The 20,349-nt window shown below is 34.1% G+C and overlaps 1 protein-coding gene across 1 annotated transcript in view; it reads right to left on the reverse strand.

The window, feature by feature from the left end:
* Window positions 1-20,349, reverse strand: part of Cfap54 (cilia and flagella associated protein 54) — a 311,291-nt gene that overhangs the window by 192,964 nt on the left and 97,978 nt on the right. The window contains exons 31-36 of the mRNA XM_077799225.1: window positions 16,244-16,358; window positions 15,790-15,890; window positions 11,189-11,419; window positions 8,938-9,080; window positions 6,456-6,631; window positions 4,692-4,919 (exon numbers count right to left, since the gene is read on the reverse strand). Of these exons, the coding sequence (XP_077655351.1) occupies window positions 4,692-4,919; window positions 6,456-6,631; window positions 8,938-9,080; window positions 11,189-11,419; window positions 15,790-15,890; window positions 16,244-16,358 (994 nt within the window). The remainder of the gene's footprint in view (window positions 1-4,691; window positions 4,920-6,455; window positions 6,632-8,937; window positions 9,081-11,188; window positions 11,420-15,789; window positions 15,891-16,243; window positions 16,359-20,349) is intronic.

A 20,349-nucleotide genomic window follows, 5' to 3' on the forward strand; every position in this document is an offset into this window, starting at 1 on the left:
GCAGTATTTAATTTCCTAATATTTGGAGATTTTTCTTCCTATATATGTGGCAATCTACTTATAATTTAATTCTGTGGTGGTCAACAAAGATTTCAGTCTTTTAGCTTTTATTAAGACTTATTGTTTTGGGCTCTGCATAATGATCCAATTTGATGAATACACAAAGACACTGTGCTATTTCCATTCTATGTGGATATATTGCACTTCAATTATGACCTTATCCAGAATCAGTGTCATAATACTGCCTTCTGTTCAACCACGAGTCTCAGGGTCACTTGCTCTTCTAACTCAGCTATAAAATCACGTGTTCATTACACCTTCAGGGTGGAAAACTCACTAAATAACTCATAGAACTCACCTGAAGCACTACACTATGATTACAGCTTTATTATAAAGCATACAACTCAGGAACAGTGACATGAGAAGATACACAGGACGAGATCTGGGAGGGTCTGAGATGCAGAGCTTCTAAACACTCTCCCCCACGGAATCAGGCCATGCTATCATGCTGTTGCATCAATGTGTTCAACTACCAGGAAGCTCTTGAAGCTCTGGGTGTCCAGAATGTATTTTCAATATCTATTATTAGAAGAATTTCCAGAGAGCAGAACATACAGGTTTTTGTAGAATACTGTGCAACTCTTTGTGTAAATGTATATTTTGTCTAACTAAGGAACATTACTCTTACCTAGCCCTGTAAAACCAAAACCTGTTGATAAAATTCAAACAAAAGTAAAGGTTATGGAATTAACATATTACAACCAAGTTGTTATAACTGAACCTGCTTCATGTGAACTGGTTGCATCTTTTTTATCTGATTTTATTAAAAGAATAGACATTGTATCTGACTGGAAAATGTCTCCTATACCTAGTATTGTAAATTAAAAGGCATGGAAATCCACCCTTCTAAGGAATATCAACTGGGCATTCTAAATGGGAACAAGTAAAAACTTCCCAAGTCTACACAGTGGACAGCAGGATCTGGTTTGGACAAACTCTCTGGTGTATACTATGTGGACTATGGCTTATGGCAAAAGCCTATGATCACTTCCCAGCCACAACTGCTGGGACTTTTCACTACAGAATTTGCTTTCAAGGAGCAGTTACTACCTTGCTATCTCTGTGGCTAAAGCACATGAAAAAATCTTGAAACCTGAAACACCCATGACATCTTTTATGATGTCAAAAATAGCACTCAAATTTGGACAGCAGTGCCCAAAAGAGCTCCATAATAAGACAGAAATACCTGGAGAAGGCAGGAAGAGACACTCATAAACAGGGAGCTTCTTTTCCCTTAGGACTAACCCTGGAACTGTGTTAGCAATGATTGGATTCTATCTTCACTTGAACAGTGCCCTACAAATGGCTCTTGACTGACCAACAAAGAGCTGCTTGGTGTGTAGATGGTAGTTTTAAGGTGAACAGACAATAACCATTGGGAAGGATGTCCCTCTAATGCTCAGTAGGCAGACCTGCATGTTGAATACCTGAGTAGTGGTAAATTCCCCTGAGTGTGAGTTCTTACTGACTCATAGGCAGTGACCAAATGAGTTTGCTTTTTCCTACATTCTCAGACCTATTTTAAGAAAAACAACAAAAATTAGGATTTCTGATAGGCTGTAAAAATATTTCACACCAAAGAAAATGTAAAACCAAGACAAATTCAAAATTGGAGGTACTCCAACAAAACTAGGCATCACAATATATCTAGCCTTTACCATAGCAATCTGAGATTATTACCAAATCAAGATTAAAATTGCCAAGTCTTTTTTTTTAAAGAGAGAGGGAGAGAGAGAGTGGGAGGGGAGAGAATTTGTTTTAATATTTATTTTTTAGGATTTTTTTCGATGGACACAACATCTTTGTTTGTATGTGGTGCTGAGGATCGAACCCGGGCCGCACGCATGCCAGGTGAGCGTGCTACTGCTTGAGCCACATCCCCAGCCCCTAAAATTGCCAAGTTTTACCTTTGAATTTCCTGGTATTAAGACCAATTTTAGATTATTTTTTTGAAATGTTAAAGAAAATCTATAAAATTATTTCAGCAAATAGAATTTTATTCGGTGCATACATATTTATGATGGGCATGTTTAAAATCCTTGCTTTTAGCTTTTTTGAAATATGTAGTATATGAGTGTTGTCTATAGTCACCTTTCTGTGCAATACAAGTATTATTGCACAGACATTATTTCTCCTAACTTTTAGTACCCCATTGACCTTATCTGCTTCTTTTCCCTCCTTTCCCAAGCTGAGGAAACCATCATTCTACACTCAACTTTTATGAGATCAACTTTCTAGATTCCACATGTGAGTGAGAATGTATGGCTTCTGATCTTCTGTGCCTAGATTATTTCACTTAACATAATGTGCTTCAGTTCTATCAATGTTGTCACAGATGACTGAAATTTCATCTTTGTATGGCTGAATCCATTGTATATATGTACCACATTTCCTTTCTCCATTTATCAGCTGGTGAACACCTAGGTTTTTTCCATTTCTTGGCTATTATAAATAGTGCTACAATATTGAAAATACTTCCAGCATAAAAATGCTGAACGAATTCATCCAAAGTTTCAAGTCCATATCAGTAGATATTATCTCAAAAGTAATGTATTGTGCTATATTCTCTAATATCATATGGTCAACCCTATTATCTTAATGCTCTTCATTGGCAAGAGAAATTAAAGAAGCTGGGATCAAGTTCAATATGTTGCTATTTACTTTGAATTCTAAGTTGTGCTTGCATCCTAAAAATTAAAATGAGCTGCAGTATGAATGAGAATATAAATTAGGTTGATGTTACCATATACTAAAAATAAAATACTAAAAATGAGAGAATGAAGAGACTTTGCTAGCTGAAAATATAAGTTGGTTGCAATGATGCATGCTTATAATTCTAGTTACACAGAAGGTTGAGGGAAAAGCATCCTAAGTTCAGGGCCAGCCTGAGTAACTTAAGGAAACTCTGTTTCAAAATAAAGTAAAAAGGGATGGGGATGTCATTCAGTAATAGAGTGCTTGCCTATTGTGTGGGAGGCCCTGGGTTTGAAAAGAAAAAAATGAAAAGAAAAATGGGGAAAAATAGAGATCAGTAATGGTATATTTTAACCTTTTGTTAAAACTCCAATTGTAAATAACTTTTGAATAGTGCTACAATAAACATGGGAGTGCAGATGTCTCTTTGATACACTGATTTTATTTCCTTTGGATATATATATAGTAGTTGGATTGCTGGATCATATGGTGATTACATGGTGGTTAATTCTTGAGGTACCTCCAAACGTTTTATATACTATTGAGTTGCTTGAGTTTCATATAATTCTTATCAGACATACAGTTTGCAAATATTTTCTCCCACTTCATAGGTTCTTTTAACTCTGCTTTTTATTTCCTTTGCTTTGCAGAAGCTTTTTGGTTTGATAGAATCCCATTTCTCTATTTTTGTTTTTGTTTCTTGTACTTTTAAGGGGTCTTATAAAAAATATGCTTGCCTATTCCAGTGTCACCTTTTTCTTACATTTTATTCTACATTTTCACATTTGCTGTTTTCATAGTATATCTTTTTCCATACTTTTATTTTCAATCTGTTTCTTGCTATTCAGAGTACTTCACCTATAGATAAGAACATATTTCTTTCTTTTTTATCTGTCAGATAATCTCTGCCTTTTAATTGGGGTGTTTAGCCACTTTGTATTTGTTATTGATAGTATTGAATTAGTTTTAATATTTGCTATTTGTTTTCCATTTGTTGCATGTGTTTTTGATTCCTTGGCTCCTTCTTTCTTTCTTTTTAATATTTATTTCTTTTAGTTGTACATAATGCCTTTATTTTTATTTATTTATTTTTATGTGGTGCTGAGAATCGAACCCAGGGCCTCCCACTTGCTAGGCAAGCACTCTATTGCTGAGCCACAACCCCAGCCCTCCTTCTTTCTTTTAAGTTCATTAACTATTACTTAGTCTTGCTTTTTACTTTATGGACTTTTTACCTATATCTCTTCTGGGTAGTTACTCTGAAGATCATTGCATGTATCCTTAACTGATCACATTTTGCATAATATCATACCACTTTATATGAAGTATGCAAAATTTAAATATTAATTTTATTTACCCTCTCTGTCTTTTTTGCTATTGTTGTTATATATTTTGCTCCTGAAACATCATAAACCTCACAGCTCAATGTGTTTATATACTTATTAATTCTCAATACATTTTGGTTATCTCTTATATATTCGCATTGTTTCTATTTTATTTCCGTAATTTAAAACACAGTGTGCTAGACTCTTTAAAACTGCAAATTCTAATGGACCTGGAATAACAAAACAGGAACAGGTAAAGCAGTGGAAAAGGTCAACTAATGAGCAATGTTATCTCTCATGGAATCCATTTCCTTTCTATCTGTCAAAAGATTTATATATTGATTAAATACAGTAAGATTAGTTTATGTAGGAGCTAGAGCTCAGTTAATGTTACTTTCCCTTCCCTTCAAACAAACAGAATTTTTAAGCTAAAATATTTTTCATTGATATTAATTCAAGTTATTGTGAGCAAAATAATACTGAGAAGCAATGAAATACAGACAAATCAATGGGAACTCAAGAAAAATATCAATTTGGATTATAAAAAACTGCATGGCAAAAGATATTTTAAATTGAAAATACAATTTTAAAAAATTTCCCAAATGCTCTTACCTTTACAGAATCAATATTTTGTAGATGTATTAACATGTCAATAAGTAATTCTGCTCCCAAATAGAATGGTAAAACTGAGATACAGAGGAAAGCATCCTGGCTAACAGGAAATGTTTTATAAAGATCTACTGCCTGTTTAAGAAGTATTTGCAGCTCCTGAGTAAAGTTCCAAAAGGCCCGACAGCAGTTCTGAAGCAGAGTCCAATAGCCACCACGATGAGCAAGAACCTAAGACAAACACAATGTCCAAAAGACTCTAAAGTTTCAAAAGTTATAGTCCTCTGAAAAACTTTACCTTTCTACAAATCTTACATGTCAAAAATAACTAAGTGCATTTGTTATGTGCTTCTCATATGCTAGATACTGTGATAAGATATTTGTATGCACTACCTGGTTTAGTTCTCACAATTCCTAAAATAGGTTTACACTAGTACTCTACACAATGAGGAAATAGAAGCATGGGGGTTACTTGCCTAGTCATGAATCTACTAAGTGTGGAAGGAGGAGATGCATGTGAATGGACTGAATCCAAAAATCCCATTGTTCTAGGATCTGGGAATAAAGAAGTAGAGCAAGGGTAACTGGATCTCCCCTTATGTTTCCTAAACTTATTAGAGAAGACCAACTAGAAAAGTAGACAAAATATTATTTCAGGGAATAATATGCTTTATAAAGAGAAGTAGGTAGGGACCTGCTAAGATGCGAGAGGACATGTTACTTGAGACAAGGTGGTCAGGAAAGAGGTCCTCTATGAGGAAGTGTGATATTTGAGAGGGGACCTGAATGGTGAGTTGAACAAGTCACAAGTCACATGAAGGTTATACTGGTAGGGCTTTTATTGGTAGGAGGAGAGTATTTGAGGCTCTGGGAACAGCAAGCACCAAGGATGGAGGGTGAAAATAAGGACTAAAGATAAAAAAAGTTTAATGTCATTGTTCAGAACCATGAAGGCAGGAGTATGCTAAATAAGAGCAGAAATAAGAAGAAGTGAGTTATACAAGGTGAGCAGGGCTTGGCTCTTTGAAGGCCCTGAAGTTTGTGGAAAGGAAGATAAAATTTGATGCTCATGGTCAAAGGGAAATGATTTGGGTTTACTTTGCATTTTGTAAAATCACTCTCCACTCCATAGAGAATATGGAAACTTCAGTGTTCTTTCCTTGACTAGACAGGAAAGAGTCCCTTCACCTCTTGGAAGGTTTGAAGCATATACTCTTCATGCTATGATGAAAAGCAAGCTGTTTTTTTATAACTAGTAATTCTGATTCTGAGTTTAACAATTTATCACACAATATTTAAAAGGAAGAAAAGAGAAGACACAAGGGAACAGAAGAAGGAGGTTGGGGTAGGGGCAAGACTTTCTATAGCCTAGAAAGACCTTCCTTTGTTCTAGAGAAAAGAAAGAGGGCTATGGTACTCCCCAGAGAGAAGCCTATGGCATCACAAGAGGATCTCAGGTCTCACCTGTGCATGAAACCAGTGGAGAGGTGTATACACAGCCCCAGGAACTTCATGAAGGCCACCTAGGCTGTGGGTGGATGGGCAACACATGACTAAAGGAACATACTTTCTCTTCCTGACAATTTGACAGTGCGTAAGACTTCAGTGCCTTAGCAGGCAAACCTCAAAAGTTGCTTAGGAGGAAGAGGTCTCATCAAAGCTAAAATTATGTATATTATATAAATAAATACAATATATCTTACTGGCCTGAATTTATAAGCTACAATTTATACCCACTACCTTAGTAAATGAAAAGGATCACATTACCATGGCTCTCCTGCAATATAAAAAGATTCTCATAAAAGAATCCAGTTCCAAATGTGCTCGGTCCTTTTCTCTGACACTAAGAGCTGATTGAGAGTCCAATTCATAAACTGGTTGTGTCTTGGACATATTATCTTCACTAGCTTTGGAATTCACAAATGTAGAAAATTCTTCAGCATCTATAGTGCAAAAATAAAATATGATTTAAAACATAGACATCAGTTCTGGAAAACACAGTAGGAAATAAGCATCAAATAAGTAATTCGAGGAAATAAATGCTTGTTAAACTTGAAAAAATGATGGGACTGGCCAGGACAAAAAAGAACCAGGGGAAATTTCCAGAGCAGAAAGTTCTTAGGTTTTAAAGAATGGGATAAGTTGGAAAAATACAGAGAACAATAATTCAGGCAAAGATGAGGATAAAGGGAACAGAGGTAGAAATGAACTATGTTTTAGAAGGAAAATGATAGGATCCCACTGTTTGTTAAATTCCAAGCAGGCCATCTCCAGGACACATACACTAGCAAGTGAGTAGCAGCTCCCTGAGTTTGGGAGTGCAGCAACTCAGCCCACTAGTGCAGGATCAAAACAGGAACACTGCTTCTGCCACAAACCTTCTCTTCCAATCTGCACTATATAATGTCTTTTTTTAATTTTTTAGTGGTAGTTAGACACAATACCTTTATTTATGTATATGTGGTGCTGAGGTCGAACCCAGGGCCTTGCACATGTCAGGCAAGTGCTCTATCGCTGAGCCACAACCCCAGCCCCACTAGATAATGTCTTAATAGCAAAATATCTTGACAATTTCATGGTGGGTTGTAGGCAGGGTGCCAGTTTAAAAACAAACAAACAAAACAAAACAAAAAAGCTCAGGAAGCTACATATATTATCTATATACAAAACTCATATTCCATATTATGGGATTTATTTTCAAATATTTCAATACACACATTATATGTACAGGTACCAGTTAAAACTAAGCTGCACCCTTGAAGCAACTAGAAAGTATGCCAAGTACCTCAACATGAGTAGACACTACTTGGACAGTTAACTAGCATACCAAGGACCCCAATCAGCAATAAGCTGCATTGCACTTGAAATGCCATTGTGAAAAAATCTATGTAAATGGTTTATAAAAGAAAAAAATTACTAGAAATAACTTTTGACAGTGTCTCATGCCTGTAATCTCATACCTGTAATCATGAGGCAGGAGGATCGCTAGTGAAAAGCCAGCATCAGCAACTTAGCAAGGCCCTAAGCAACTTAGCAAGACTTGTCTCAAAATAAAATATAAAGGCAGGGGTTGTGACTCAGTGGTAGAGCACTCGCCTTGCACATGTGATGCCCTGGGTTCAATCCTCGGCACCACATAAAAATAAATAAATAAAATAAAGGTATTATGTCCAACTACAACTAAAAAATAAATATTAAAAAAATAAAATGTAATATAAAAAGTGCTGGTGATGTGGCTCAGTGGCTAAGCACCCCTGGGTTTAATCCCTGGTGCCAAAACAAGAAAAAAGAAAAGAATTAACTTTTGTTTGTGAAATGGCTAGTAAATAAGTTAGATTATTGGTTAGGAATAGTGTGTAGGCTTGCTCTAGTATCTGTGCAAGAAAGTGATAAAAATGTCACTTAAATTTGGCAGACAATAGTCACCAGTACAGCACGCAGATCTAAAGACCTGTTCACCAGTATGTCTCCACCTCTCAGAGCCCTGACACCTGAGCAGAAAACAACGTTTCATGGTCCTGCCATCAGAATACTGTCACATTCATCTGAGAGTGAGCTTTCACAGAAAGTGCTAGTTGGAGATCCTAGGGCAGCATGCACTACCTTGAGCACAAAATCAGCTATTATGACCATTTTTGTGTTTACTTATATCAGTGTGTCTGTTGGAATTTGTTTAGAAAGTTATTTCCACTAAAATACTATACCTGATAGCAAGTCTTCATCTATCTTCAACCACCAAAGCCTACCTATGCTTAACAAAAGAACATTACATTTATTGAATAGTCAAACTGCTTTAGGTTGTAATAATAAATAGGTATGTCCAGGTATATATGGTGATACCATAAAATGCAAAACTTTTCTCTTTTTTTTTTATTTTTTGGTACCAGGGATTGAATCCAAGAGTGCATAACCACTGAGACACACCCCTAGTCCCTTTTTACAGTTTATTTAGAGATAGGCTCTTGTTAAGTTGCTGAGGATGGGCTTTGAACTAGCAATACTCCTGCATCAGCTTCCTGATCCACTGGGATTACAGGTGTGCACCACCACACCTAGCTAAAATATAGAATTTTTTAACAGAGCAAACAAAATGTCCTATTAAAATATCAACTGAACTAAATTGCTGGGGTTTTGGAAAATTTAACAACTGAACTAAATTTAACAACTGAACTAAATTGCTGGGTTTTTGGAATCTGGCATGTACACAACTATAGAGTCATTCAATAGTAAGTCAACATATTTATTTTACCTGATGGTAAGTTGGCCTTTCTTCTTTTAGCTGTAAGTAGGAAATCAAGCATTGTTTTATAATTTTCCAGAGTCAGTTTTGCCGTTGGCAATACTGTTCCTGAATTATACAGTGAGAACATATTAGGATCACATGATCGGAAACTGCAAAGGGAAAAAAATCACATTAAGAAACAATTTAAGCAACATGGAATGAAATCTGTCAAATAAAATCTATTTTTACCTTTTAAATATTTTGAGTGCTCTCATATTTTATATCATAAAATATTTTAACACTTAACAAAAATCAAACATTTTACCATTTCATTTTTAAAATTATACAATATAATCTTGACATTGGGAATTTTAACATCATTATCTATTTCCCTAAAAGTGCCGTTAAAGATGGAGATGAAAGATCTACACTCTATGAGTGCTGAAACAATAATTTTTGTCACCTTAAAGCCACCTAATTTTAACACAATTCAGTGAAGAGGCCTACTATATAGAGCAGAGTGTTCATAACCACTGTTATTTCTTTTTAAAAATAAAATTTAAACAGTAAATGAACACACTACCAGTGAAACACCACATCATATATAACCACAAGATTGGTATTCTAATTAGAATAAGTTATACTCCATGTATGTATGTCACAATACACTCTACCGTCATGTATATCTAAAAAGAACAAATTAAAAAGGATTGTAAAAAATAAAATAAAATGTACAATTGAGTAATTAATTTAACACTGAGTATACATTAACAGCTTTAATAAAATGAAAGTTATCAGCAAGTTACTCTGACACAAATTTGATCTTTGTGTTATTGTACCATCAAGTGATCATGGTTAAATGGTGATTGGAAGCTCCAAGATTTCTCCATGTCCACAGAATAGTAAGGAAGCCAATCCTTTCCCTGGCCTGGCCCCAAGAATAGGTCACTTAGTGAGTTAACTGCTTCTTGAATGCAGATCTGGTCCACATAGGAAAGGGATCTATCCACAGATGTTTTTGTGATTTTTAACCAAAATACTGGAGAAACTGACACCAGAATCAAGTTCACTGTGAATTTCGACCTACATTTTTTTCTTCATTGAATTATTGAAATAAATACCCTCTTAATTCATATCCCTGTCTTCAGTCTTTCCTCTCTCCAATCTATTTGATATATTGCTGCCAAAGAAATTTTTTATGACAGTCCTGTTCAAAAACCCTCAATAATCTCTTTGTGTATATAAAGTAAAACTCAGATTTATCAGAAATGGAAAATTCTCCATGATCTGGTACCCACTTACTTCTCTAATTACTGCACACCACTCCTCTCATATGCCCTAGATTCTAATCAGACTATTTGGACACATCCTATGTGTCCTACCCAGACTCTGACCTTCGCTCTTCCAACTATCACCTCTGCACATCCTCACAACTATCCACCATCTGCACACTTCTAAACCTGCTTATCCAACAAGACCAGGACTGCTTGTCCCTTCCATGAAACCTTTGCTGTTAGGTCCAGCTAGAGTAAAGCCTATTATAACAAAGACTTCATATGTACTTGACATTCTACCATTGATTGCAATTATTGAGAATGTTTATGATAACTCTACCAACTCTAACTTTTGCATCCTATTCATCTTTGTATGTTCATTGCACCTAACTCAGTGCTTTGTAGCTAACAGGTAATCAACAAGTTGTTTTTTTTTTTAATGAATGATTGACTCTGTATCACCTTTCTAATGGTGTTACATATCTATCTTCAATTTTTATCTTCCTTGTTATATATCTATCTTCAATTTTTATCTTCCTTGTTACATATCTATCTTCAATTTTTATCTTTCACAGCGCTTAGCTGAAGACATTCAATTAGAGCTCAGAAATGTCTGTTGAAATAGCTATAGAAAAGCTTACATCATATGAGAAAATAAGATCTCTATTTATAGAGGCTTCAAATATACCTCTAAATGAAATCAAGATCTGTTTAGTGTCTGCTAATACATACACTTATAATACAATTCATGCTAAATTTCTCTTGGAATTAGCCTTGCCCTGAAAACTATACCAACAAACAAATTCAAGATATATGCAAATTAGCACAGCACCTGTTTGACAGAATAGATTCTGAGATTTAAAAAAAAATGTAAGAAATGCACCAATGGCCAGTATCAAGATATTCTGTAAGCCTATTGTTATAAATATTGAAGGCTTGAATATAGAAACACAATCCATGTTCATGAGACTAAAAAAGTACAACTGACTGATAACATACTATACCTGACCATTGTGTGTGAAATGCCAGGTTTCGTCTTCGTGCACTCTCCTAGCTTTTGTAAAAGCAGGTTGTAGCATGTGATTGCCAGATACAGGTTCATCTGAGCTCTCCAGGGCATCTCTTCAAGAACTATTTGATGAAACCTTTTTCTTTTAATATAATCTAATATTAGAGGATTCATGTGAATCATCAGGTATCGTTGTGCTATTTTTCTAACATCAGGTCTCTTATTTCTGCCAAGGGAGAAAGCAGCTTTGGAATTATACAAAAACTTCCAAACCCTTAATAAAGAATAATGATTCCAATTTGTACAAAATACATCAAGAAGTCACTTGACTGCCCTTATGCAAAAGTTTCTGGCTTATTTATCATTTGCTCAGTGGTAAAAATGTGAAATACGGTAGAAAGGAAGGCACAGAGATAAACACTAGGGACAAAGAGACCACAGAGTGCCTTCAACTCCCTGCCTCCCCCCCCGCCATGTTTCAGCTCAACCAGAGCTTTTCTTTCATAACCAAATGCCCACTGGGATAAGACAAATAAATTATGATATAATGTTCACATTCATCAACTAACTTCAATATTAAATGAGAAAATCACTTCTCTGTATTGGTCTTTAAGGAAAAACAATTGAGCAAATTTTTGTCTAACACTAGACTTGCAGAGGAACTAAAATATCAGACAAATATAGATTAAATAACTTCATATATGCACATTCAATATGCTCCAGAAAAAAATTCAATTTTTAACCAGTAGTTAAAAAGTAATTCCTATCAAAACTCAAAGTAGCCTAACTACTTTTTTTTAGAGTAGTTATGCAGAGCATAACCTCATTTCTTCAAAACACTTTTATCCATTTATTTGGTACCATGGGTAGAGTTGCTCCCTCACTGGCCTGAACCATTCTACCTGATTTATATTAGAGAAGGGAGAGAAGAAAAAGAAGAAGAAAAACAGATGCCAACAGGTAAGTTCAAGTACTCTGCTCTCTTACACAGATAGCATTCTGAATCTGAAGATTAAAGGAATTAGAAGATAAAGAGGAGAGAGGAAAGGCAGGCAGGCAGGAAGGCAGACACGCACTTGCAGCAGAGATGCAGCCATGTGAAGAAGAAAGGATGCAGAGAAGCTTCCTTTGGGCAAGCATGTTTTACATTACCCCTCAGTTCTAAGTGTTTGGGATTTTGTTGATTACTTCCTTTTAATTCCAGGTTTCTGGTGCTTTTTGTTGTGCTTTGCTTTTTTTTTTTTTTTTAGTGATATGCTAATGGTTTCCCAACAAAGATGAATTGTTTTAATAAGTATTGTGAAAATTAAAAATACCATTTCCAAAATAAAGATTACTCATGTCCTTATATGAGGAGGCCAATCTCCTCAAAATCCTAAGATGAGCTGAGACAATTAGCTGCATCTTTCCCACCACTGAGGGTGAGCTAGTTCAGGGAATGGGTGAGGAGACAGGCTTCCTGCAGGTATCTTGGCACAGAACTGACAGACTCCAGGGAGCTTGGCTGGGAACTAACTGTCAGCCCACAGAGAATGCAGAATGTTTCTCCTTCTATCACCTGACATTTCTTAACATTTAGGAGATTCCAACAACTGGATCTATCACTATGGGGATGGTCATCTAAGTCCTACAAATTGCAGAGAACTAAACCCATACTCACACACACAAACACCCATGCACGCGCATGCATAAAAACTGCTGTAATCTCAATAAGGTCATTGGATTATACTAACATCAATTTCTTAGTTGTGACACTGTATTAAAGTTATATAGTTACCCTTACAAACTAAGTGAAGGAGAGATGGGGTAAATTTCTTAATAACTAGGTATTATCTGAAAATAATAAGTATTTTTAAATGCATGTTACAATAAGTAAGTTCATTATCACAAATTATTTAATATTGAGGTCTTAGTCTACATGTTAGACAAGAGAAAAAAGAGGCTTGAGTTTTAGAAAGAAATAAGCAAAACTTTCATTATCTGTTCACAGCATGACAGTCCACACAAAAACCTGTATCTATGAATAAATTATCAAGTTGTTTAGTGGGTATGCATCGAAGTTCTATTATTACTATACAAAGACTAGGAGAATTCAAAATGTAATTTTAAAACACTGTATATACTAATTTCACAAAAACACTCCTTGATGTAGCTGGCAAAAGATGTTTAATACCTTTAGGGGGAAATCATAGAAATGTAAATTTATTAAAAGGAATTATAATACCTAAGACCGTGGTCTATCTATTAGTAGATAGACTCAATATTGAGATTGAGACTAAAATTACAATATTGAGATAGGCTCAAAAAAAAAAAAAAAACAACTTCCTAAACCAGTGTATCTATTCAATTCTATCCTTATCAAAATCACAATAGAATTTTGTAATATTTGACAAGCCATCCTATTTTGTAAAAGATTATCCAAGATTTACATGAAGGAAAAGAACAAGCTAGAGAGACTTTCTATCATACAGCAAGATTTAATTTAAAGCCAATGTAATTATGATGGTGTGATATTAACTTAAAAGTAGATAACTAGAGTAACAGAACAGAAAAGAGAGCTCCAAGCTATCTACATGAATACTTGCTAAAGGACAAAGTTGATAGTGACAACAGAATAGAATACTCAATAAACACAGACATTTATAATATGTCATAATATAAATAAAGAGAATGAAGGAATTATCAAGAAAATAATAGGCAAATGCAAACAAAAGAATAGTAGAAGGGGCTCTATTAATATCTCTGTGGTGCGAATTAAGATTAAAATCACTAAACAGTAAAAGACATTATATAAATGAAGGTGAGATGTATAAAGAATTATAAGAATCATAAATACATATTCATAGAAATAGCAGCTGAACATTTTGCCATGGTAAGTTTGATAATCAGAACATTAGGTCACGGATATAGCCACAATGGCACATTGTATGGCAGTTCCTCGAAAATAAAAAATACAAATGCCACATTGTTGTTGTTTGAATCTTTCATATTCCCCCCAAAGCTCATGTGTAGATAATGCAGGAATGATCAAAGGTGAATGACTGGATTATGAGAGCTGTGGCCTTGTCAGTGGATTAATTCATTTGTTGGATTGATGTCTGAATGGACTACTGGCTGGTAACTGTTGGCAAACTGGGCATGGCTAAGGAGAGTGGTCACCAGAAGCACAGCCTAGACTGTTATCTGTCCATGGCGCCTCTCTCTTTCTGCCTCCTCCCCCACCTCCCTTGATCTCCCTCCACTGGTTGCCATGAGCTGAGAAGCTTTCCTGCCATGAGTCAGTGAATCATGGATTACTCCTCTGAAACTAGGAGTTCAAACTAAAGTCTTCCTCCTCTAGGTTGTTCATGTCAAATATTTTGGTCCCAGCAACAAAAATGCTGATTAACATGTGATCTTGCAATCTCACTAACTAACTAACTAACTAACTAACTAATCTCACTCACTAACTAACTAACTCCAAAGAAATGAAGTTATTATATTAAAAAGATACCTGCACTCTCATATTTATTGCAGCACTATTCATAATAGCCAAGATAGAGAATCAACCTACATGTCCATCCATGCACGAATAGATAAAGAAAATGTGGTACATATATACAGTGGAATATTATTCAGCCATTTAACAATAATGAAATCTTGTCATTTGTGATATCATGGATGGAATTGTAGTACATTAAGTTAAATTAAATAAGCTAGACCCAGAAAGACAAAATCTGCATGTTCTCACTTATTTGAGGAAGCTGGGGGGGGAAACGTTGATCTCAAAGGAGAGAGTATAACTGTGGTTACTAGAGACTCCAAGTGTATGAGAGAGGAAAAATACAGAGAAAGGGATTGAACAATAGATCCCAAAATACAACTAGATAGGAGGAATTGGATTAAGTGTTCTATATAATACAATAGGATAACAATAGTCTATGATAATTTATGATATGTTTCAAAATAACTAAAGGTTCCCAGTACAGAAATGATAAATGTTTGAGATGTAAATGTATTTCACTGATTTGGTCATTATACAATACAACTAGATAGGAGGAATTGGATTAAGTGTTTGATATAACACAATAGGATAATAGTAGTCTATGATAATTTATGATATGTTTTAAAATAACTAAAAGTTCCCAGTACAGAAATGATAAATGTTTGAGATATAAATACTAGTTTCACTGATATGGTCATCATACATTGTATACATGTATTGAATTACTGTACTGTTACCCCATAAATATGTAAAATTTTATGTGTCAGTTAAAATTTAAAAAAAAAATTATCAGGTCCTCTGATAATTAAAAGTAATTTATATTTGATCTCCTGACCCCACATCTACATTATTGCTGCCACCAATTATTCATAGCCAATTACTCTATAATATATCATCTGTTTCATTTACTTTATAAAATTTATAGTAAAATTTTAAACTGTCTTATTTACTTGTGTGTTTACTTGACTACTATGTATTTTTCATTAAAGTAAGCACCTTGAGGACAGTGATTTTATTGTTTGGTTCACCAGTGTATCCTTAGTACCCAAAATTATGCCCAACTCAGAGCAAAATCAAATAAACATTTATTGAATTAATTAATTAGTTAATACCTTTCGTTTTCTGGAATTTCCAAAATATTTGGATTTTTTGAATAAAAATCTCTTAGAGTTTCCTTTTTAATGTTTCTTTTCCTTGATGATACATCTGTATTCTTAAGGAAATAATAAACATGTTACATATTAAATTTAAACTTTGAACACAAAAGAATAATTTATTCATACTTTAATGATTATATCTTGACATTGAAACAGGGTGGTTTCATTATATCTTTCAATTAAAATTACTATCAAAATTAACAAAAGTACTCCAATAGAAATGTTATTATAAAAATATCTAAATGATAACTGAATAATTTACAATGTAGTATGGAATTATAAAATTATGCTTGTTGGTATTTCTGTCTCATATTATAATAAGTTAAAATATAGTTAATCATCTTTAGATATGTAATCTCTTAATTAGTTTCATCAATTAATTAAAATTCACAACTCAAAAGAAACTTACTCTTCCAATCTCTAGTACTACAGCTTTAAACTTCTTTGAAGGTACATTTGCCTTTTTATAAGCAAAATTGTCCCTATATTTTATTCTTCTTTGTCCAATTAGGGATTCATTCCTCCTAATACAAAAAAAAAAAAAGACAGTCAGTCAAAAAGCTCTTTAAAAATTTGCAAAATTACCCCAAAGTAATAAATATTTAAAGCATGTTGTTATTAAAATTATTCAAGAAGGTTATCCCAAACTGCTTGTGTCCCATGCATAATTAGACAGTGATCTCTGTTCGTCAAGAATAAATGGCCTCTCAAAAGAGGAAAATGTAAATACATGCAATGAGACCTGATGTGTCTATAAGAAAAGGAAGAGTGGAAAGCACAATGTGGTAGAACGGAATTGGACTGAAAATAAAGTAACATGGACACTTCTCTTTATAACTGAGACAAAAATGTGACCACAGACAAACTATCAGTGTTCCAAAAGATTTCAATATTTTTTTGTTCCATCCTGTGCAAGTTCCCAGCCACTATCACTTTCTAAATACCAACAGAAGTTAAGCATTTCAGATAGCTGTTGGACTTTCTCCCATCCCCAAGCATCTACAGGAGTTCTTAAGCTTATTTTCTCCAGTGGATTCCACTCTCCAACTACTGTTAAGTCTCTCATTATACTTCTATTGATACTAACATTCCTGAAATTTATATATTTTTATGGAAGTTCTCTTCCTTTTGCAAGTACTTGCCAGGTACAGCATCCTTCCATAACATGATAAATGGGATCCCAAAACTTAAACTGAATAAAAGGTGGAGACACATCAATACAAAGTTATTAAATGACTGGATGGGTCTGAATAGCTAGTTCAAGGGGTTGAAATATAGTGTATGATCCAATTCCATCTTGGTCCTGGTAGAAGCTGGCCTCTCGACTTTAATTTTTATGAAGATGGTTATGGATCCTGTGATTGATTGGAACTCCAGTCCAGTTGCAGAAATCCCATGAATCTCCCAGTTAGTTCACATCCATTCTGGAAAATGTTTTAGAATGCTTGGACCAATGATTACCGAGAATTTAGGTACTCATCCTCTGCAACTTCATCCTAATACTGGTTGTCTGCCATTTACCAACCACATCTCTTTTTTATGTCCTCCCTCTCCCACACCACTGAATACTTGATGGTTGTTATGTTATTCCAGAAAGAAATGAGAAAGAGGGGAGGTTAAAGGTGCATACATTTAGGCTACAGTCTTACCAACCAGCTCTACATCTACCACCATGCCCCCAGCCCATGTTCTGCTACCTTCATCCATTGAGGACATCAAATGATATTCCTTGACCTCTTCACAGCTCTGTGGAGTTCTGACTGATAGCTTTTTGAATTGTTTATGGTGTTTTGATAAGTTGTATTTTGCAACTTTCATGTAATCACACTAGTGATCTTTTATTTCATGGCTTATCGATTGTTTTGATTACTTATATTAATACTATTTCTAACAAAAAAGTCTCAGTGGCTCTCTGCCTATTATTTCACAAGCACAACTCTGTTACACTTTATCTGACAGTACAAATCCTCCTTCTTTGTTCACTTTTCAAATAATTTTCATTATTCCAACCCATTCTAGATTCTTCTGCTTGGAATTTTATTGGAATTGCATCAAACCAACGAGTTAATTTGAAGATAACAGGAATCTTTAAATTTTCAGCAATATTCTGTCTGCCAACCAAGTAATGTACTATCTCTTCACTTATTCAAGTCTTTTTAATAATTATTATGTTTTAGTAGAGATGTTTGGTCTCCTTTATGTTAGTGTAAGTACCTTCATAATTCCTGATAAAGTTAAGCATGTACTCCTTAGAAATGAGATCATTTTTCTATTACACCTTCTAGTTGTTATAGGAAAGCTATTGATTTTTGCACCTAAACATCTCATAAAATTCTATTATTAGTTGTAACGGTTTTCTATTAATTATCCTGAAGCCAAAAAAATAATTATTTGCAAACAATAACTTCACTGTGGAATTCAATCTACAACATTTTTTTAACACCCTGTGATGTGATAATCATGAAAGTACTAATTCTAATTTCTATTTTTTAACATACTTGCAATAACTTTAAAACCAGTGTCAAATGACAGAAAGAATAATACATTTCCATGTTACAGAGCATATTTTAACAGAAATCATTCTTCTAGACGTACAGCGTTACCATAGATTAGGTATAAAGAAGTGATGGAAGGGAATGGGATGGGATTTGGGGATAGGAAAGATAGTAGAATGAAACAGACATTATTACTTTATGTATATATGTGACTACATGACCAATATAATTCTGCAACATGTACACTCAGAAAATAGAGAAATTATATCCCATCTATGTATGATATGTCAAAGTGCATAAATGCATTTTACTGTCATGTATAACCAATTTTTAAAAATTAATTAAAAAATTTCTTCTAATCCTAATTTGCCAGAAACCATTGTTGAATTTCACCATGTTACTTTTTAGCATCTCCTAGAGGCTCCTTGTTTACCAGTGATAATTATATTTGCAAATTTCCTACTCTATTTGCACTGAGAATAAAATCTACATTTTCACTACTCAACTTACATGCTAGTCTTTTATTTTGGACTTTTGCTTCTAAATACTACCAGGTAAGATTGTTTCATTGTTTTCTGTTTTCTATCCTCTTTTTATAAAGCTCTGTTATCAGAGCCTGCTGGACTCAATTTAATAGAAAACTTAATACCCATGTTTTGAAATAGCTTTATGTGAAAAAAATTATTCATATCTTTAAAATACAAAAGAATTACCCTAAAATATTTTGAAGTAGCCAAAAATGTTTACTGTTTCACTCAATTCTGACACATTTTTTCCAAATAATCATCACTTTTGACTAGATTTTTAAATTTATTAATATTAAATTGTACATACTATTATCATTTTCATTTAGCCACTTTCAAATTTACATTTATTTTCTCCTTGGATTATTTGTTTTTCTCTTAGTCTTAATATGCTGCCAAGATATTTACTTAATACATTCATATTCTTAAAGAAACAGCTTTAGCAGTTATCAACTGGACTGTCTTAAAACCAATTTATAATTAATTTCAATTTTTAAATTTTTTCATTCTCTTAGATTTGTTTTATTGCATATCTAATTTCTCTTGTTTGGGATTAAACCCAAATAAGCTAGACAAGTGTAATACCACTTAAGCTACATCCCTAGTCCCTCTAGTTTCTTGACTTTGACAAAAGTTCACTTATTTTTATTCTTGCTTTTTAATAGAAGTTTCCAAAGCTGAAGAATTGTCTCTGTCTTTGGGTGCATTTGATACTAAGGGTTTCTCATTTTGAGGGTGCTTCAAAGTGTTTAGTCTCCATTGGCTAAACATATTAAATTAATCTTATTAATTATATTATGTATATCTTCTATGTCTTTCCTACTTTAGGGCAGGTGAATCACAAACTCAAGGCCAACCCACTCACCTTAGAGAGACCCTACCACAAAATAAAATAAAAAGGAATGGGATGTAGCTCAATGACAGAGTGCTTAGCATTCATGAGACCCTGGGTTCAATCACAGCACTACCACCACCTCCAAATAAAGAGGATTATTCTTTCAATATTACCAGAATAACTGATAAACTGGGGAAAACTGAAGTTAATTCAAGTCCCCATACCAAAATAAATTTTATACATATTACAGAATTGAACTTAAATCATGAAATTTGGAAAAATGAAGTTGCATATTTTTTCATATTGAAAAAGACAGAAAATTTCTGTGTACTAGAACTTGTTAGGCATATAAATAGATAGTAGTATATCTTTATACTACTATCCAATGTGGAAATCAAGGTGTTGCATCCGCACCTCTTCCTATATTCCCTGACTTGGTGAAGAACAACCTAAAACATTGGCTCAGCTTTGACAATTGAAATCATTACCTTTGTTTCAAACTCAGTTATACTGCTCCATCTCCATCCTCTGGTCTTTTATTATGCTACTGTTCAATGCTTCTAAGCCACTTAGTCTGTTTTCCCTTTTGGAATATCTATAATTATTAGGTTGGACCTTCCACATTCAGCCTTTCAAATTTCCCAAATTTTCCATTTTCACA

The sequence above is a fragment of the Urocitellus parryii genome, chromosome 5, assembly GCF_045843805.1.
Source record: "Urocitellus parryii isolate mUroPar1 chromosome 5, mUroPar1.hap1, whole genome shotgun sequence".
Classification (NCBI taxonomy): domain Eukaryota; kingdom Metazoa; phylum Chordata; class Mammalia; order Rodentia; family Sciuridae; genus Urocitellus; species Urocitellus parryii.